Source organism: Diabrotica virgifera, chromosome 5 (assembly GCF_917563875.1).
Source record: "Diabrotica virgifera virgifera chromosome 5, PGI_DIABVI_V3a".
Taxonomy (NCBI): domain Eukaryota; kingdom Metazoa; phylum Arthropoda; class Insecta; order Coleoptera; family Chrysomelidae; genus Diabrotica; species Diabrotica virgifera.
In genome coordinates this window covers 205,045,680-205,062,917 of record NC_065447.1, presented here as the reverse complement: position 1 = coordinate 205,062,917, position 17,238 = coordinate 205,045,680, and the positions used below count along the sequence as shown (strand labels likewise).

Sequence of the window (17,238 nt, the reverse complement as noted above, 5' to 3'; positions counted from 1 at the left end):
AACATCCTGACATAGGCATTTCTCGTATGGGGACAGACCTGCAAGATGAGCAGAAAGAAGAATCGAGCTGTCCACAACGGAGCACTACGAGAGGTAGCGAACGTCCCTCGATACGTAGCAGAAAGATTCCTTTCAGAGACACCCAACAGATCGAAGTATTAGACCAGGTGGACGAAAAAGCAAGATCAAAATTCGCCAAACTAGTAGACCATCCCAACCAGATCCTGCGAGAGATCATACGGTATGATGTCTTCCACCGGTGGAATCACAGAAGGCTCAAACAGAAACGCCTTAGCAGTGACTGAGAAGATATATTATATAAGTAGCTATGCAACGCTCGACCATCTCCCACCTTCAGCTGATCCTTATTCCAAATTCTCTCAAAAAAATAAAAAAAAAACAACAATAAAGACCTTCTTCTTCTTCTTCGTCTAGCCATTCACGTCCACATCTGAACATAAGTCTCTTCAAGTCTTCCTTTCCATTGTTTTTTGTTGTGCGCTACTTGTAGCCAATTTTTCCCGGCAGTTCGTTTCAGATCATCTTTCCATCTCATAGAAGGTCTGCCTCTGGGTGTTTTGTGTTGGTATGGTCTCCAGGTTAGAATTGTTCTGTGCCATTTGGTTGTCAAACAAATGGCACAAATAAAGACCTAGGCCACTCTAAAAAAATATCAAAAAACGAACGCAAAAAATGACACATGCTGACCAAAAAAATACTAACAAAACCTCGTCAGGTCTTAAAAACGAATCTAACCTTAAAAAACCGGACCAGAGAGGCCTATTTTCCGACCCGAATGTTGAGAATCTTGAGTGTGATCAGCAGTAGGACTCAAACTCTATGGTTGGACACACAAAACACATAAAGACTACCAGAAAAAGAAAACCACAGGGCTAAAGCGCTGGCTGTTCTGGACTTCACGCGGAGAAGACAAGTGAATGTCTCGCTTCCGAAGATTCTCAAGTACCCAGCATCAATAGTATCCTCACATACCACATCTGCGTGCTTTGAGAGAGTTATGGAGGAGTGCCTGGAGAGCAATGGGACTCGGATGATTCGTACTTGATCTACCTCGACCAATCCTCTTCATCCCAATATTGTATGCCCAAATGCTCCTAAGGGTATGTAATACTTATTCAGGTTGGAAGTACTATAGTGTGTGTATTTTGACGTGATTCGGTTTATTACAATAAGTAAGTATGTAGGTAATATTATTTATAATCGGACTATATTAAATTTTAGGTGTCGGTGGTAGTGGTAAACAATCCCTTACTAAACTTTCCTCCTTTATCGCTGGTTACAAAACGTTCCAGATAGCTTTGACGAGATCCTATAACATAGGCAACTTCCTGGAAGATCTTAAAGTACTATACAGATCTTGCGGATGTCAAGGAAAAGGCACCACTTTTATCTTCACTGATCTGGATATAAAAGAAGAGGGATTCTTAGAATATCTAAATAATATCCTTTCCTCAGGAGTTATTTCTAATTTATTTACCAAAGACGATCAAGCTGAGATTATTCAGGAATTAACTCCAATCATGAAGAGGGAGAACCCAAAAAGGACGTTAAATAATGAGGTTGTCATGGAGTACTTTATGAATAGGACGTGCCAGAACTTACATGTTGTGTTCTGTTTTTCACCGGTAAGATAATAATAATAATCTCATCTATTGGTCGTTCATATAATCTGTGTTACATAAGTCAAAATAGATGAAATATTATGGAATACAATAACATATTAGGGTATTCTTTAAATATTATTCTATTTAATTGTTTCAAAAGATTTAAGCCCTTTCATGTAACTCTCTCAGTAAATTTTTTGTTCTAAAGATCAGATTCTAAAATAAAAAAACTTTGTTCTAAAGATATTTTTCTTCACCTATGTCGGTATAGTGATGTAATTAAACTAAGATATGATATTTCTTAATAGTATATTATGCAACGAGCATTTAATTATGGTTATTATGAAGCAAGTATGAGGGATACGAAACGAGCCGCCTAGCGGCGAGTATGAGCTTCATAGTATAGAGTATGAGCTTCATAGTGATAATTAAATGCAAGTTGTATACACGAGTTTTTCTATGATCATTAACAACAAAAAATATATCCAAATTTATTAATTTTGTAACGCAAACAAGTTAAGTAGTTTGTCAGTGTGACAGTTTGTTTACATATTGAGAACTGTCAAAGCGTATGTATTTGACTCGCCATTGGTCACTGCGCTTGTGCCACCTTTATCGCGAATGCCATATCGCGATTCTATTGGTTAAAAATCTGTATTGTAATGAAAATCTGTATCATAATGAAGTTTATTATGATACAAGTAGTGACATCATAATTGATATATTATAGTATGAGAATAGAAAAAATATATATTAAACAATTTGTATCATGATGTAATTTATGTAGGAGGCTTCAAATATTGTTGTAATATGTTTCTAATTCATCATCATCATTCTCTTTGCCTTATCCCTATGCGGGGTCGGCTTCCCTAATTGCATTTCTCCACACAATTCTATCTTGGGCCATATCAATGTTAATCCCCTTTACCAACATGTCCTGCCTTATCGTCTCCCCCCAGCTCTTCTTTGGTCTTCCTCTCCTACTCCTTCCAGGAATCTGCACTTCAGCTATTCTTCGTATTGGGTGGTTAACGTCTCGACGTTGAACATGACCAAACCATCTTAACCTATGCTCTCTCATTTTGGCATCAATTGGTGCCACGCCTAGACTTCCCCTAATATACTCATTTCTAATTTTATCCTTCTTTGTCACTCCACTCATCCATCTAAGCATTCTCATTTCCGCCACATGCATTCGCTGTTCCTCTTTCTTTTTCACTGCCCAACATTCAGTTCCGTACATCATAGCTGGTCTTATGGCTGTTTTATAGAATTTTCCCTTCAGCTTCATTGGAATTTTTCTGTCACACAACACACCACTCGCTTCTTTCCACTTCATCCATCCAGCCCTAATTCTACTGCATGCATCTCCATCTATTTCTCCATTACTCTGTAATACCGATCCTAGGTACTTAAAACTATTGCTTTTTACAATCATTTCACCATCCAAAGATACCATTTTATTTGTAGTAGCTCCATCTTTAAATGAACATTCCAAATACTCTGTTTTTGTCCTACTAAGTTTTAAACCTTTTTCCTCCAGAGCTTGTCTCCACTGTTCCAGTTTTTGTTCTAAGTCTCTTTCACTATTTCCTACTAACACGACATCATCAGCATACATTAAGCACCATGGAATGTTACCCTGTATTTTCGCTGTTATCTGGTCCAAAACTAATGAGAATAAATACGGACTAAGCACAGAACCTTGATGCAATCCTACTTTCACATGAAATTTATCAGTCTCTCCCACACCTGTCCTAACACTAGTCGTTACTCCCTCATACATATCCCTCACAATCTTTACATATTCACCAGGGACTCCTTTCTTATTGAGTGCCCACCACAGAATCTCTCGAGGAACTCTATCATATGCTTTCTCAAGATCAATGAATACCATATGAGCGTTTGTTTCTTTACTCCTGTATTTTTCCATCAACTGCCTTATAATGAAAATTGCATCTGTTGTTGATCTACCCTGCATAAAGCCAAATTGATTCTCGGATATTTCGGTTTCTTCACGTATCCGTCTATCAATTACTCTTTCCCATATTTTCATGGTGTGGCTAAGCAGTTTTATAGCCCTGTAGTTTGTACATTGTTGTATATCTCCCTTGTTTTTGTAAACAGGTACCAGTATACTGCTTCTCCATTCGTCTGGCATTTGTCCAACTTCCATAATTCTATTAAATAGACCTGCTAGCCACCTTGTTCCTGTCTCTCCCAATGCTCTCCATACTTCCCCAGGAATATCATCTGGTCCTACCGCTTTTCCTTTCTTTATTTTTTGAAGCGCTTGAGCCACTTCCTCGTTGGTTATTTTGGTGACCATTGCTGCTACTGTCTCCGTTGACTCTACAGGCTGTCTGTCAAATTCTTCATTTAATAAGCTGTCAAAGTACTTTCTCCATCTCTTTTTGACATCCCTTTCGTGAACTAGTATTTTATTATTTTCATCTCGGATACATCTAATCTGATTAAAATCTTTTGCTTTCTTTGCTCTCTGTTTGGCTATTTTATATATCTTCGTTTCGCCTTCCCTGGTATCAAGTTGATCGTATAGGTTTGAATACGCTTCTGCTTTAGCTTTTGCTACTGCTACTTTCGCTTTCTTTTTGGCGACCATATAGTTTTGAAGATCTATGTCCGATCTGGTTTCTTGCCACTTTTTATATAATTTTCTCTTCTCTTTTATGTTTCCTTGTACTTCATTTGACCACCACCAAGTCTCTTTATCTTCAAACTTCTTTCCTGACGTTTTCCCAAGTATTTCAATAGCCGTCTCTCTAATAATATTGGCCATTTTTCTCCAAATTGTGTTAGGGCTTCCTTTCATGTTCCAACATATTTTTTCTACTATTCTTTCCCTGAATAGACCTTCCTTCTCATCTTTTAGCATCCACCACTTGATTTTTTGTGGTCCTCTCCGATATTTTTGTTTAGTTTCGCTTTTTACTTCGATGTCCAGAACAAGCAGCTTATGTTGTTGGCTTACTGTCTCACTAACTATTACCTTGCAGTCCTTGCATTCACGTATGTCTTCTTTCCTTATCATGAAGTAGTCTATTTGGGATTGATGTTGTCCACTTTTGTAGGTAATAAGTTGAGTTTCTCTCTTTTTAAAGAATGTGTTAACAATCGCCATATCCAATGCTGTTGCTAATTCTAGCATGTCATCTCCAGCTTCATTTCTAGTTCCAAAGCCTAATCCCCCATGTATTGTTTCATATCCTGTCTTGGCTTGGCCCACATGTGCATTGAAATCACCTCCTATTATAACTTTCTCCTCCGCTGGAATATCACTCAGTATGTCTCCCAATTGATCATAGAAAGCTCTTCTTTCATTCTCACCCAGACCTGTTTGAGGAGCATACACACACACAACATTCAATACCTCTTTATCAATTACAAATTTCACTGACATCATTCTATCACTCGTTCTTACAACATCTACTACGTTATCTTTCATTTCACTATCAGCAATTATACCAACTCCATTTCTAGTGTTACTACTCCCTACATACCACAATTTATATCCATCACCTAGTTCTTTCGCCCTTTGTCCTTTCCACCTAGTTTCTTGAATACAAGCAATTTGAACTCTTCTTCGTTTGAGCGCATCCACTAAATAATGTTTCTAATTATTATCCAATAAAAAAATATACAATCGTATGTTTAAGGTTGGAGAAAAATTTAGAAGTAGAGCGTTAAGGTTTCCAGCCCTCATATCTGGCTGTACCATCGATTGGTTTCAACCGTGGCCGAAAGATGCTCTAGTTCTTGTAGCACAACATTTCCTGGATGACTTTGAAATAGCCTGTACCAAAGAAGTAAAAGAAGAATTAGTTGTGGCTCTTGGTTCCATACAGGATGTCGTATCCATAACTTCTGTGGAATATTTCCAGAGGTAATTTTATACATTGTCACTATTTTACTTCTAGTTAATATACGTTTTTATGACGTTTAGTTTTTGTGTTATACAGGTTTAGAAGAGCTACACATGTTACTCCAAAGTCCTACTTAAATTTTATTGCTGGCTATAAGAGTATATACAATAACAAACAAATAGAGCTTAGTAACGGAGCACTAAGGATGGATACTGGATTAGAAAAGCTGGCTGAAGCCTCTTCGTCAGTATTGGTGTTAAAGAAAGAGTTGGCTGTTATGGAAAAAGAGTTGGTAGATGCATCGCAACGAGCAGAAAGGGTGCTAACCGAGGTCAGTAAGTTATTAATTTAGATACTTTGTATACCTAAAATTCTAAAACCCATCTGTAGTCCTTTAACATATCTACAAATATTCTAAACTCTAAAACTCTAAAATTAAGGTATATGTCCCACTGCTCCACCAAGCTATGCATCCTCTACTTTCGGAATTTTGTACTTTGTCTGACCGAAAATGCCTTCTAATTACATTTTAATGTCTTTTTTGGCCCAAAGATGTGAAAATCACAAGGCCATAAATCGGATCCATAGGGTGGATGCCCTACTATTCATAATTTTTTTTGGTATATTTTCTTTCACTGCTTTCATAATAACAGGTCGAGCATTGTCGAGCAAAATAACGACTTTACGTGAGAATGAAGAGAACATCCAAAGTTCCTTTATAGTTGTACAAAAATGTTAACATCACTTTGCCGTACCTATAGTCCGTCCCACCTTGACTGTACAGTGTAGGGAACATAGGCAATGCAGTCCCTTATGAGAGTTTTTAGTGCGGTGATGCCGTTTTTATGAAAAAAAATTTGTAATCGAACATTAGAGAGATTAAATTAAAACTGTTTTAGAAAGACAATCTACAATTTTATGATTTATATGCGTTTAAGTTTATTTGATATACTATAGTTATACTCCCGGAGAATAGAAAAAAGGGATGTGCCTGAAGGGGACTCAGAAATAAGTGCCTTTGCTGAGTTTTCAAATAAAAATATAAAGGAAACGAGTAGAGGCACGATGGGGATCTGGCCAAATAGGTCTTAGTAACACCGATACGGATCATTAAAGCAAACCTTATGAATACATAGCAAAGTAGAACTTGCTGTTAAAATGAAGACGTATGTTATTAAATCCAAATAAAAGATCTATGAGTGCTGGCGGGAAGCTTATAGAAAGCAGATCGGCCGGTCTGCGTCAAACCCCTAGAACTTATATATTAGTCATGGTAGGGGAGCCCAAGCGGAGATTTTGCAGTTACTCGAGCGCGTCAGATTAGCATATGGGGAGAAACCTGGTACCATGCAGATGTACCTCTACCATATATTGGCTCTTAACACAGGGGAGTTCGTTAAGGGGGGCCCGAAAAAAAATCTACCCTTAAAAAAACTCGAAATTGTTAGATTAAGATAAGGTAAGTTCAATGCAAAAGAGTGTATATTTAAAAAATCTGACGATTTGAGCCGGGCGTAAGGAAATGGGTGAGTCCCAAAGTTTCACAAGAAAAAAGCGAATATTTCGCGAAATGAATGACAGATCGAAAAACTAAAAAATAAGTGCTTAATATTTTTTAAAAATCTATCGAATGATACTAAGCTCGACTTCCCACGGAGAAGGGTGGGGGGTAAATTTATTATTTTAAATACGAATCCCGCGATATTTCGCGAAATGAACATCAGATCGAAAAACTGTAAAATACACTTATTCAATATTTTTAAAAAATCTATCTAAATGGCACTAAACACGACCCCCCACGGAAGTGGGGTGGGGGGTTACTTTAAAATCTTAAATAGGAGCTCCCATTTTTTATAGCAGATTTGGATTCCTTGCGTAAAAATAAGTAACTTTTATTCAAAACATTTTTTCGAATTATGGACAGATGGCGTTATAATCGGAAAAAACGATTGTTGTAAATGGAAAATTAATTTAAAAAATAACAAGCGCCCACTAAAATGGAAAACTTTACTTAATTTTTTTTTGGTTTTAGAACCTACTCTTCACAACCCAATAGGTCCCCATAACGCTCGAGTGACTGCACATTAGCATACTTTGCTCCCCTACTATTAATGAAATATGTATAATACGGTGTAGAATCGACGCGCGACGGCTACTAGAGAAGAAGAAAAAAATAGTGTTTTTTTAGCTCGGCCTTAGTGTTTTTATTTATGTCTATGTAACATGATTGTACAATAACAACACAGTATTATTTGCTATTATAGGTTACTGAAAGAGCAATGCAAGCAGAAATAGTTAAGAATCAAGTCCAAAAAGTCAAAGAGAAAGCTGAAGTTCTAGTACAATCAATAGCTGTGGAGAAAGCTTTAGCTGAGGAAAAATTAGAAGCTGCGAAACCCGCTCTTGAAGAAGCAGAAGCTGCTTTAAACACCATAAAACCTGCTCATATTGGTAAGCTAAAACATACAGCCTGTTCCAACAAAAATTTACCCACCCAGAAACTCAGAAACCAAGAGCTTCTTCAAATTTTAAAAAAATGCATGGCCTCAAATATAACCCCCTACTGTCCCGGATCAACCACCAACTTTTTTTTTTAAATAGCAAGTGTGGTTGACTGTTACATTATTTGATAGGTAATTTTTTCTCTGCACGACGCTCTATTTTTTTAATTTACGTACTTAATAAGTTTGAAGATCATCTACCAGAACAACACAATGAAAGTAAAAGTGGAAGATGAACTAACTGACCCAATTGAAGCCGGCAATGTAATAAGACAGGGGGATTCCTTGAGTCCTTTATTGCTCAACCTGATCATGGACGAAATAATAAAAAAAAGAATGTGTGTGTACTTTGTACGCACGTAAGAAGTTGTAATTATATTATATGATTTCAACAGTTTATTTGTATTTTATTTAAATATTAAACTAATTTTAATACTTACCACTTTCAAAAAATTTTTATTAAAACAATACAAAAAAAAAAAAGAATATGAATTGGTCCGGATTTGAACGCGGGACCTTTCGATCTCTAGTAGAATGCTCTACCAATGACCTACCACGGCTTTGTATACATCGCTTCTCGGACATAATTACAATCACGGTGACAAATATATAAAGTGAGGTATAAAATAAAAATGTTTTAATAATACTTATTATCTTACTCCCGAGGAAGACAAATCCAAAGATACAAAAATTTTAATAAATATATTTACTAAAAACACTAATATATTCATTTTGCACCTTATTTGTGCTGATACATAGGTATCTACATAAATTGAAATATTTAGCAACTAAGTCCATACTAACTGTATGTATGCGCATGCGCGCAGAGTAATAAAAATTCACTCTCAATCGCGTCTAAAGAAGTATAACTTCAAAAAGTAAGAACTAAAAAAGGATACCAAATGGGAGAAAAACAACTTAAAATAATCTGCTATGCGGACGATGCAATACTAATCTCTCATAGTGAATATGATTTACAACGTATGCTGCACCAATTCAACATAATCGCCAAAAAATTTAACATGTTAATTTCCTCAAAAATGCATGGTTAAAACAGCAGATCCAATAAGATGTAAATTGGAGCTGAAAGGTCAGATAATAGAACAAGTAGTGATGGAATTTAAATACCTAGGCATCACACTATCTAGCTACTGAAGGCTCGAAACAGAAGTGGAAGATCAAGTAAATAGAGCAAACAGAGTCGCAGGTTACCTGAATGACACAATATGGAGAAATAAAAATATCGGAAAAGAAATGAAAGGCAGAATTTACAAAACAGTCATCAGACCAATAATGACATACGCGGCAGAAACACGACCCCACACAGAGAGGATAAAAAGATTGATCGAAACAGCGGAGATGAAAACCCTTCAAAAAATGGTGGTAAGACTCTATGGAACAGAGCTAGAAGTACAGATATACGACAGAGATGCAAGGTGGATAACACTAATAACTGGGCAAGAAAGAGAAGAATAGAATGGAATGACCACATAAGCCGAATAAGAACAAATAGGGTAGTCAGGACAGCGAGCGAAGGTTCCCCAATAGGAAGACGATCAGTGGGAAGACCACGAAAACGATGGAACCACAAATTACTAGAGGCACATTGAAAAAACAGACAGAGTCATGTCTATACAAAAAGAAGAAGAAGAAGTAGTTTGAAGATAATTTTGGACTTAACAAATTGATTATAAATTGGTTAAATCCAAATTTATCTTTAAAGCTACCATGCAAATTAAAAAAAATAGAGGGTCGTATAGAGAAAAAAATTAGCTTTAAAATGATATGACACTCGACTACATTTGCTATTTAAAAAAAATTCTGGGTTGATGCGGGACCGTAGGGGGTTACATTCGAGGGCATGAATATTGCATGAAAATTCGTCCCCCGTCCAATAGAAATTGTTGATTTGTGAAGAAATTCTTGGTTTCTGAGTTTCTGGGGGGGAGGGGTCAAATTTTCGTTGGAACACTCTGTATGTATGTAATATACCGGTCAAGAAATCTACATAAGTTCTTGACCATAGATTTTTTTAGTACCTATTGCAATTGTTCTTTTTGCTCTTCTATATATCAGAACCTTCTATATTTATCTAAACTATTTTTTACCAACGAATTCAGGGTACTGTATACTGCAATCTTTACGATTAAAAAGGTCAATGAGCTATTCCATTCTAACAAAGATTATTATAGTTGTCATTTTAAGAACTGTAGTTTCATTCAGTAATGTTTCTATAGGTACTAACTTACGCACTGTCATATTTAAACTTTACGCAGTTGTAAGCTCTAACAGTAGGCTGTGTCTACACTAACTATTTTCACTTCACTAACTCCAAGAATTTTGTCGTCTTGAACCTTATTTCTATGTTGTCGAGGAGTTGGATAGCCTCGATACTAAAATATTGAAGTAGACGTTGTTCATGTTTGCTGGCGAATTTAGCAATTATTTGTTCTACTGTCTCCATCTTCAGATCTCGGTTGATTCAGTAGTTATGTAGCATCAATGCTGCATGCTAGTACCCCATTCTAAAACCTGTGTATTAGAGGCTCATGGTTTGTACTGGCTTATCCCCAAAGCTGTGCGCCGTATGTTCATACTAGTCTTAGCATTTATTTGTAAATCAGTAGTCTGTTAGAAATGGATAGTTTAGAATTTCTTTCAAGCATCCAGTTCATCTTTTTAAATATTTTTGTTGAGTTATTTTTTCTACTTTTTAATATGTCAGATAAAAGTCATTTAAAGTAATTTTAAATGAGATATTTACAGTTGAGTTCGCGAGTCTTTACCCGTGCGTCATCATTTAAAGCATACGAAATAAGTCGGAAAGTTACTAAACGCAACGGCAAGTGGATATTATTCCGATCACGAGTTATAGTAAAAAATTTGACGTTATCAAATAAATAGAATGTGAAATTTAAGTTTTGCTTTAAAATTTTGGTGCATAATTACAGCTACATTTAGCTGTATATACAAGTAGCTTAATATAATATTTTATTATCGTTGATTAATAAATAAATAAACAATTTATAAAGTGATTCAATAGCATATTTTCTTTTTGTTATTTTATTCACTTTGGCGGAACCTTAAACACAAGCATTCAACTGTGTCAACAATGAGGTGAGCTTTATACGTTGTCAAAATTTATCGTAAAATAACATAAATTTATTACAAAATTTCTAACTCCAATATAAAATTAGTTGTGAAAACAAATGTTTGTATACTATAAAAAACTTCAAAATTCAAAAATTCGATAAAAATAATAGCAAAAAATTCAACAAACTGACAGCCACAAAAGTAAACAAACCAAAACGTCAGAAATTGTAGTTAAAATATGTGAAGACATGCTCAATCATCTTTCTTTGTACCTATCTCTTTTCAATGCACTGAGTCTAAATCGTTCATAAAAATAACATTAGTCCAGGGCGCATCTGTTTTGAGATGGACGTTGAGAGGTGACTCAAATTTTTTTGCAGAAATTGCTTGAAAATAAATCAGATAATAATATTTGAGTTATCCTCCCACTCAAAATGGCCCGGAACATTGTTTAAATAATCAAAATGTCAAAATATGAAGGAAAAATTCAATTTTTTTATTGGTTTTTTGATTATAACTTTAAAACTATTCATTTCTGAGAAAAGTTGTACTGACATAAAAGTTGTGTAATTAAATTTTCTACAACATAAAATTGATTAAAGATTTAAAAAATAGTCACCCTTGTTGCAAAATAACAATAATTGCGAAAAAAACCATACAAAAACAAGTATTCGCATTTTACATCTTTCAACCATTTCTGCTACACTTAGGACCTTCATATTATACCCAGAAAAACTTTATAATATAGTTAAACAACACTGTAAATTTCATTAAGATCGGTTTAATAGATTCTGCAAAATAAATTTTGCAATCCAGCTTTGGCAAAAAAAAATTCATTTCTTTAAAATGTTGCAGGACTGAAAATAAAGCAGATAGCAAGTTTAATTTTTTTTGCTTATAGAAGTGTCCTGTACATTTTATTTCCAATTTGCAAAATTAAAATCGATTAATTACCACGGCGTCAGGAAATTTTTTAAATAAACATTAATTTTTGGTGCTACGCGCAGGACAGCGGTGTTCTATTCACACAAGTTGATTTCCATCAAAATTTCTTCCAATCTTTATCTAATATATTATTTTCTTACTCTATATTTTGTTGTATTTTAATATTTTAATTCCACAAAAATCAAACTAATTTTATTATTGTTTGTGAAATATTGTTTAAACAAATGCATATGTTTAAAAATAATAAACTTTTATTCTCTAAGTTAAAATATATGAACAAAGAAAGTTTTTGCTAAAAAACTGTTATTTCAAAGGATAGAGTATGTGTTTTTATTTTGCAATAAACAAATTTATTTATTTATATCGAAATGTAATAAAAATTAAAATGTATCAATCATTATCATAGGTCATTGGAATGCCCAATCGGAGCAAACTATCCGTTGTCCTGCGCGTAGCACCAATAATTAATGTTTATTTAAAAAAATTCTTGACGCTGTGGGTGTTGATCGATTTTAATTTTGCAAATTGAAAATAAAAGGTACAGTACACTTCTATACGAAAAAAAAATTTCAATTTGCTATCTGCTGTATTTTCAGTCCTGTAACATTTTGAAAAAATGATTTTTTTTGCGAAAGCTGGATTGCAAAATTTATTTTGCAAAATCTGTTGAACTGATCTTAATGAAATTTACAGTATTGTTTTACTGTATCATAAAGTTTTCCTGGGTGAAATATGAAGGTCCTAAGTTTAGCATAAATGGTTGAAAGACGTAAAATGCGAATACTTGTTTTTGTATGGTTTTTTCGCAATTATTGCTATTTGGCAACAAGGGTGAATATTGTTTGAATCTTTAACTAATTCTATATTGTAGCAAATTTAATTACGCAACTTTTATGTTAGTACAACTTTTCTCGGAAATGAGTAGTTTTAAAGTTATAATCAAAAAACGAAGAAAAAAATAGAATTTTTCCTTCATTTTTTGACATTTTGATTATTTAAACAATGTTCCGGACCTTTCTGACAGGGAGGATAACTCAAATATTATTATTTGATTTATTTTCAAGCAATTTCTGCAAAAAAATTTGAGTCACCCCTCAACGTCCAAATGTACTAATATTTTTACAGATCCGCCCTGGTCTACATGTGTTTTTACTTAATAACAAGCGGCAGCTGGTTTGTCATTAATTTCATGCGAGGAAGAGAATGATGCTAAATAAAAAGTATGTGTTTTATCTCGCCAGGTATTAATGACGCACGGGTAAAGACTCGCGGACTCAACTGTATATTATATTATTTTACAGCAACGGTCAGAAAACTAGGAAGACCTCCACACTTAATCATGCGAATTATGGACTGCGTACTTATGCTGTTCCAAAGAAAGTTGCAGCCAGTAGTTGCAGACACTTCAACTCCGTGCCCCAAGCCATCTTGGGCGGAATCGCTAAAGGTATAGGTCATGTGTACAAACATTAATTAACTTCCTGTATTTGCCATGAAACAATTTAATCTACCATAGATAGGACCACAAAATTGTTTTTTTTTATATTCAATAAATTTGTTTCCTATAGAAATAATAATTATTGTTTGATGTCCCTTACAGGAATCTAATATTGTAGATAGTACTAAACTGCGACATTTTATCTAAAAGTCTTGTTTGAATTCAAGTAAATATTATTTGACGTTATTGGTTATGAGTCATGAATATTTTGAAAGCATTTCCCTCTTTGGAGCATGGCTATCCTAATTTTGCTTGGTGCTATTCTGAATAGTCCGGTTGTGGATGTAATAAACCACTTTCTCAGGTTTTGAAGCCAAGATATTCTTCTTCTCCCTGGTCCTCTCTTTCCAAATACCTTGCCCTGAAGAATGAGTTGCAACAATCCATATCTCTGTTCATTACTCATAACATGGGCAAGATATTCTAGTTTGCGCTCTTTGATGGTATTAATTCTCTCGTATTTCTTGTCTGTTTTACGTAGGATCTCAACATTAGTCACACGATCCACCCACGAAATTTTTAACATGCGTCTGTAACACCACATCTCGAATGCTTCGATTTTTTAAGGAAGCATCGGAAAGTGTCCAGGCTTCTACTCCGTATAATAACGTAGAGAATACAAAGCATCTGATGATAGAGATTTGGACAGCAAGTGGTAAATCGTCACTTCTGAAAAGCGACTCTCGCTTTCCTATGCGATGTTTTATTTCACTTGACTGGTCCCATTGGTTGTTTATGTTGGAACCAAGGTATGTGTAGCTGTTCACACTGTCAATTGGTTGTTGGTTAATATTGTTAACAAAGAAATATACACCCACCGGCACAAAATTCCGCCACCCAAAATTTTTGATTAAGTTTGACAATCTATAACTTTATTATTTGTATACCGATTTTTAACATTTTTGCATCAGTTTGTAAGTACCTATATTGATGTCCTTTGCTATTATTCCGATAACAAAAATTTTTTGCTTAGATGGCATTATACCTAGGTGAATAGAAGCGTTGTATTTTCTCCTAACTTTAAAAGAATCTGTGGAAAAATTGGAGGGTTGATTTTGTTTCATACTCCTTTTGTATTATCCTAGAGGTATCACTAAGGTTTTACTTTTTTAATTATCCGCATATCTCTTTTCTTTTAAGAGCTGTAAACAAAAACACGGCTTTGAAGATTTATTTAGTTCAAAATATCAAACGCACTAAAATTAACAAAACAAAATTAAAAACAAAACAAAAAAATTCAATAGCGAGTATGTCCATCTCTTGCAGCAACGGCTGCTCGCAATCTGTTTGGCGTCGAATAAAGATGTATTATCCTTGCCTGGGCAATAGTTCGATATTCCTCTACCAGAGCCATAACTGTACCAAATTTTCTGGAGGAATAGGATGACGGCGACTAGCTATTTATTCATCCCGTACATGCTCAATAGGATTGAGATCTGGGCTGCATTCGGGCCATTCTAATCTTATCAATCCAACCTCTATTTAAGATATTTTTGTGAGTCAATCAGTGATTTTATTTACAAAAAATGGTACAGCTCTTACAAGAAAAGAGATATTCGGATAATTCAAAAAACAAAATTTTGGTGATGCCTTTGGGATAATATGACAGGACTATGAAACAAAATCAGCTCTTCCATTTTTCCACAGAATTTTTTAAACTTAGGAGAAAATACAACGCTTCCATTCACCCCTGTCTAATGCAATGCAACCAAAATTTTTTTGTTACCGAAATAATAACAAACGATATCAATACATGTACCTACAAACTGGTGAAAGAATCTTGGAAATCAGAGTACAAATAATAAAATTATAAATTGTCAAACTTAATCAAAAATTATGAGTGGCGGAATTTTGTGCCGGTGACTGTATAATTTATAATTAAAAAGCGAGCTGTTTTGGGATTTGTCTTCAAAATGTCGTTGGTAGTTGATAGTTAAACCAAAAATAATTGTGGGTATGCCTGGTTATTTATAAAAAATTAATTAAATATGGTTATGTTATTATTAATAATATTAATAATTATTAATATTCTAATATTATTAATAATCTACATGTTACAGATGATGGCTTCAACAACGTTTTTGCTACAATTACAAAACTATCCTAAAGATATCATCAACAACGAGATGGTGGATTTGTTACAACCGTATTTCGAAATGGAAGATTACAATATGGATACCGCTAAAAGAGTATGTGGTGATGTTGCTGGCCTGTTATCTTGGACCAAAGCTATGGCTTTTTTCCACGGTGTTAATAGGGAAGTTCTGCCTCTGAAAGCTAATTTAACTCTACAGGAAGCTAGGCTAAAGGTAATCTTTTAAATCTACAATAACGAGAAAGATAATTATAAATTTTAAATAATTGTAAAAATTGCCTGTTATATTTAAAAGATATTTTATTCGAATAAATAGTCCAATCACTTGGTAGTTTTACCTGGAAAGTTTTCCGGAAGTTTTGAAAATTGGTAATTTTATGGATTTCGGTATGCTCTTGTCGAATTTCAACAATTCCACCCCGTATCTCCGCCTCTCGCTCCGCCATATTGAAAAAACGGCGCCTAACAACAGTTTTTTGGGATATCTCCTTTCCGACGCATTTTACGAAAAAATCATTTATGTACAAAATTAAACTAGAAAAAATTTCCTACAATTTATGTATTTCTAATTTTTTTTTTCATAAAATCAATCGTTTTTTTCGTACGAGCTCCATAAAATAGATTTCAATAGACACTTTGAAAAAAAAAATAGTATATGGTGCAAAAAGTGCAGAAAGGTACTAATTTCTCACGAGTTTTGAAAAGTTGCGGTACGAGCGTAAGCGAGTACCGCAATTCAAACGAGTGAGAAATGACCTTTCTGCACGTGTTACACACTATACTTTTTCTACAACCACAGTTTTTGCTAAAAATAAAAATCACAATTTCCAAACGAAGATTCATTATAATAATAAATTATAAACTTTAAACTGTATTTAATTAATACCTACTAAACAATTATGTTCAGTAGGTGATTGATTCATTATACCTAAACAAATTACACAAAAATCAGTTAAAATATTAATGCACTGCCTTAATTTGTTTGAATTTAAACTATTTTAAATAATTATTACAAAATAATGTCACATTTGACGTTATATTTATGCAGTCACGGAGTTCCACCCAACCTACTTCATTCGACGTATCTGGTTGAGGTTGCTAAATCCCTATTGGTTAATTGATAATTATAAAATGCTTATTAAGGTGATACAGTAGCGATCAACAGGTAGCCAAAACGCGTTCCAAGATTGCGGCTGTAATTTTGAATATTTTTTCGAGATATTTGGCACACGTATTCGTAATATAATAAAGAATGGCGGTACAGAGCCCAATTTGAAAAATATATTAATATGTGGAAATTACTCTGTAATTAAATACAATATTAAAAAAAGAGCCTGTACCGCCATTAAGAAGAACAAAAAAATACACTTTCTTCAAATAAACTTTTTTATCCGATGCCTAGATTTTGTGTCATTTTGGAACTACTAATGAAATAAAAAAATTTAGTAGTTCCAAAATGACACAAAATCTAGGCATCGGATAAAAAAGTTTATTTGCAGAAAGTGTATTTTTTTGTTCTTCTTAATGGCGGTACAGGCTCGTTTTTTAATATTGTATTTAATTACAGAGTAATTTCCACATATTAATATATTTTTCA

General features: G+C 34.2%; 1 protein-coding gene across 1 annotated transcript in view; it reads left to right on the top strand.

The window, feature by feature from the left end:
• The window catches only part of LOC126885269 (dynein axonemal heavy chain 5), a 356,025-nt gene that overhangs the window by 230,252 nt on the left and 108,535 nt on the right, over positions 1 to 17,238 (top strand). The window contains exons 39-44 of the mRNA XM_050651757.1: positions 1,243 to 1,646; positions 5,303 to 5,529; positions 5,606 to 5,840; positions 7,774 to 7,960; positions 13,350 to 13,495; positions 15,607 to 15,855. Of these exons, the coding sequence (XP_050507714.1) occupies positions 1,243 to 1,646; positions 5,303 to 5,529; positions 5,606 to 5,840; positions 7,774 to 7,960; positions 13,350 to 13,495; positions 15,607 to 15,855 (1,448 nt within the window). The remainder of the gene's footprint in view (positions 1 to 1,242; positions 1,647 to 5,302; positions 5,530 to 5,605; positions 5,841 to 7,773; positions 7,961 to 13,349; positions 13,496 to 15,606; positions 15,856 to 17,238) is intronic.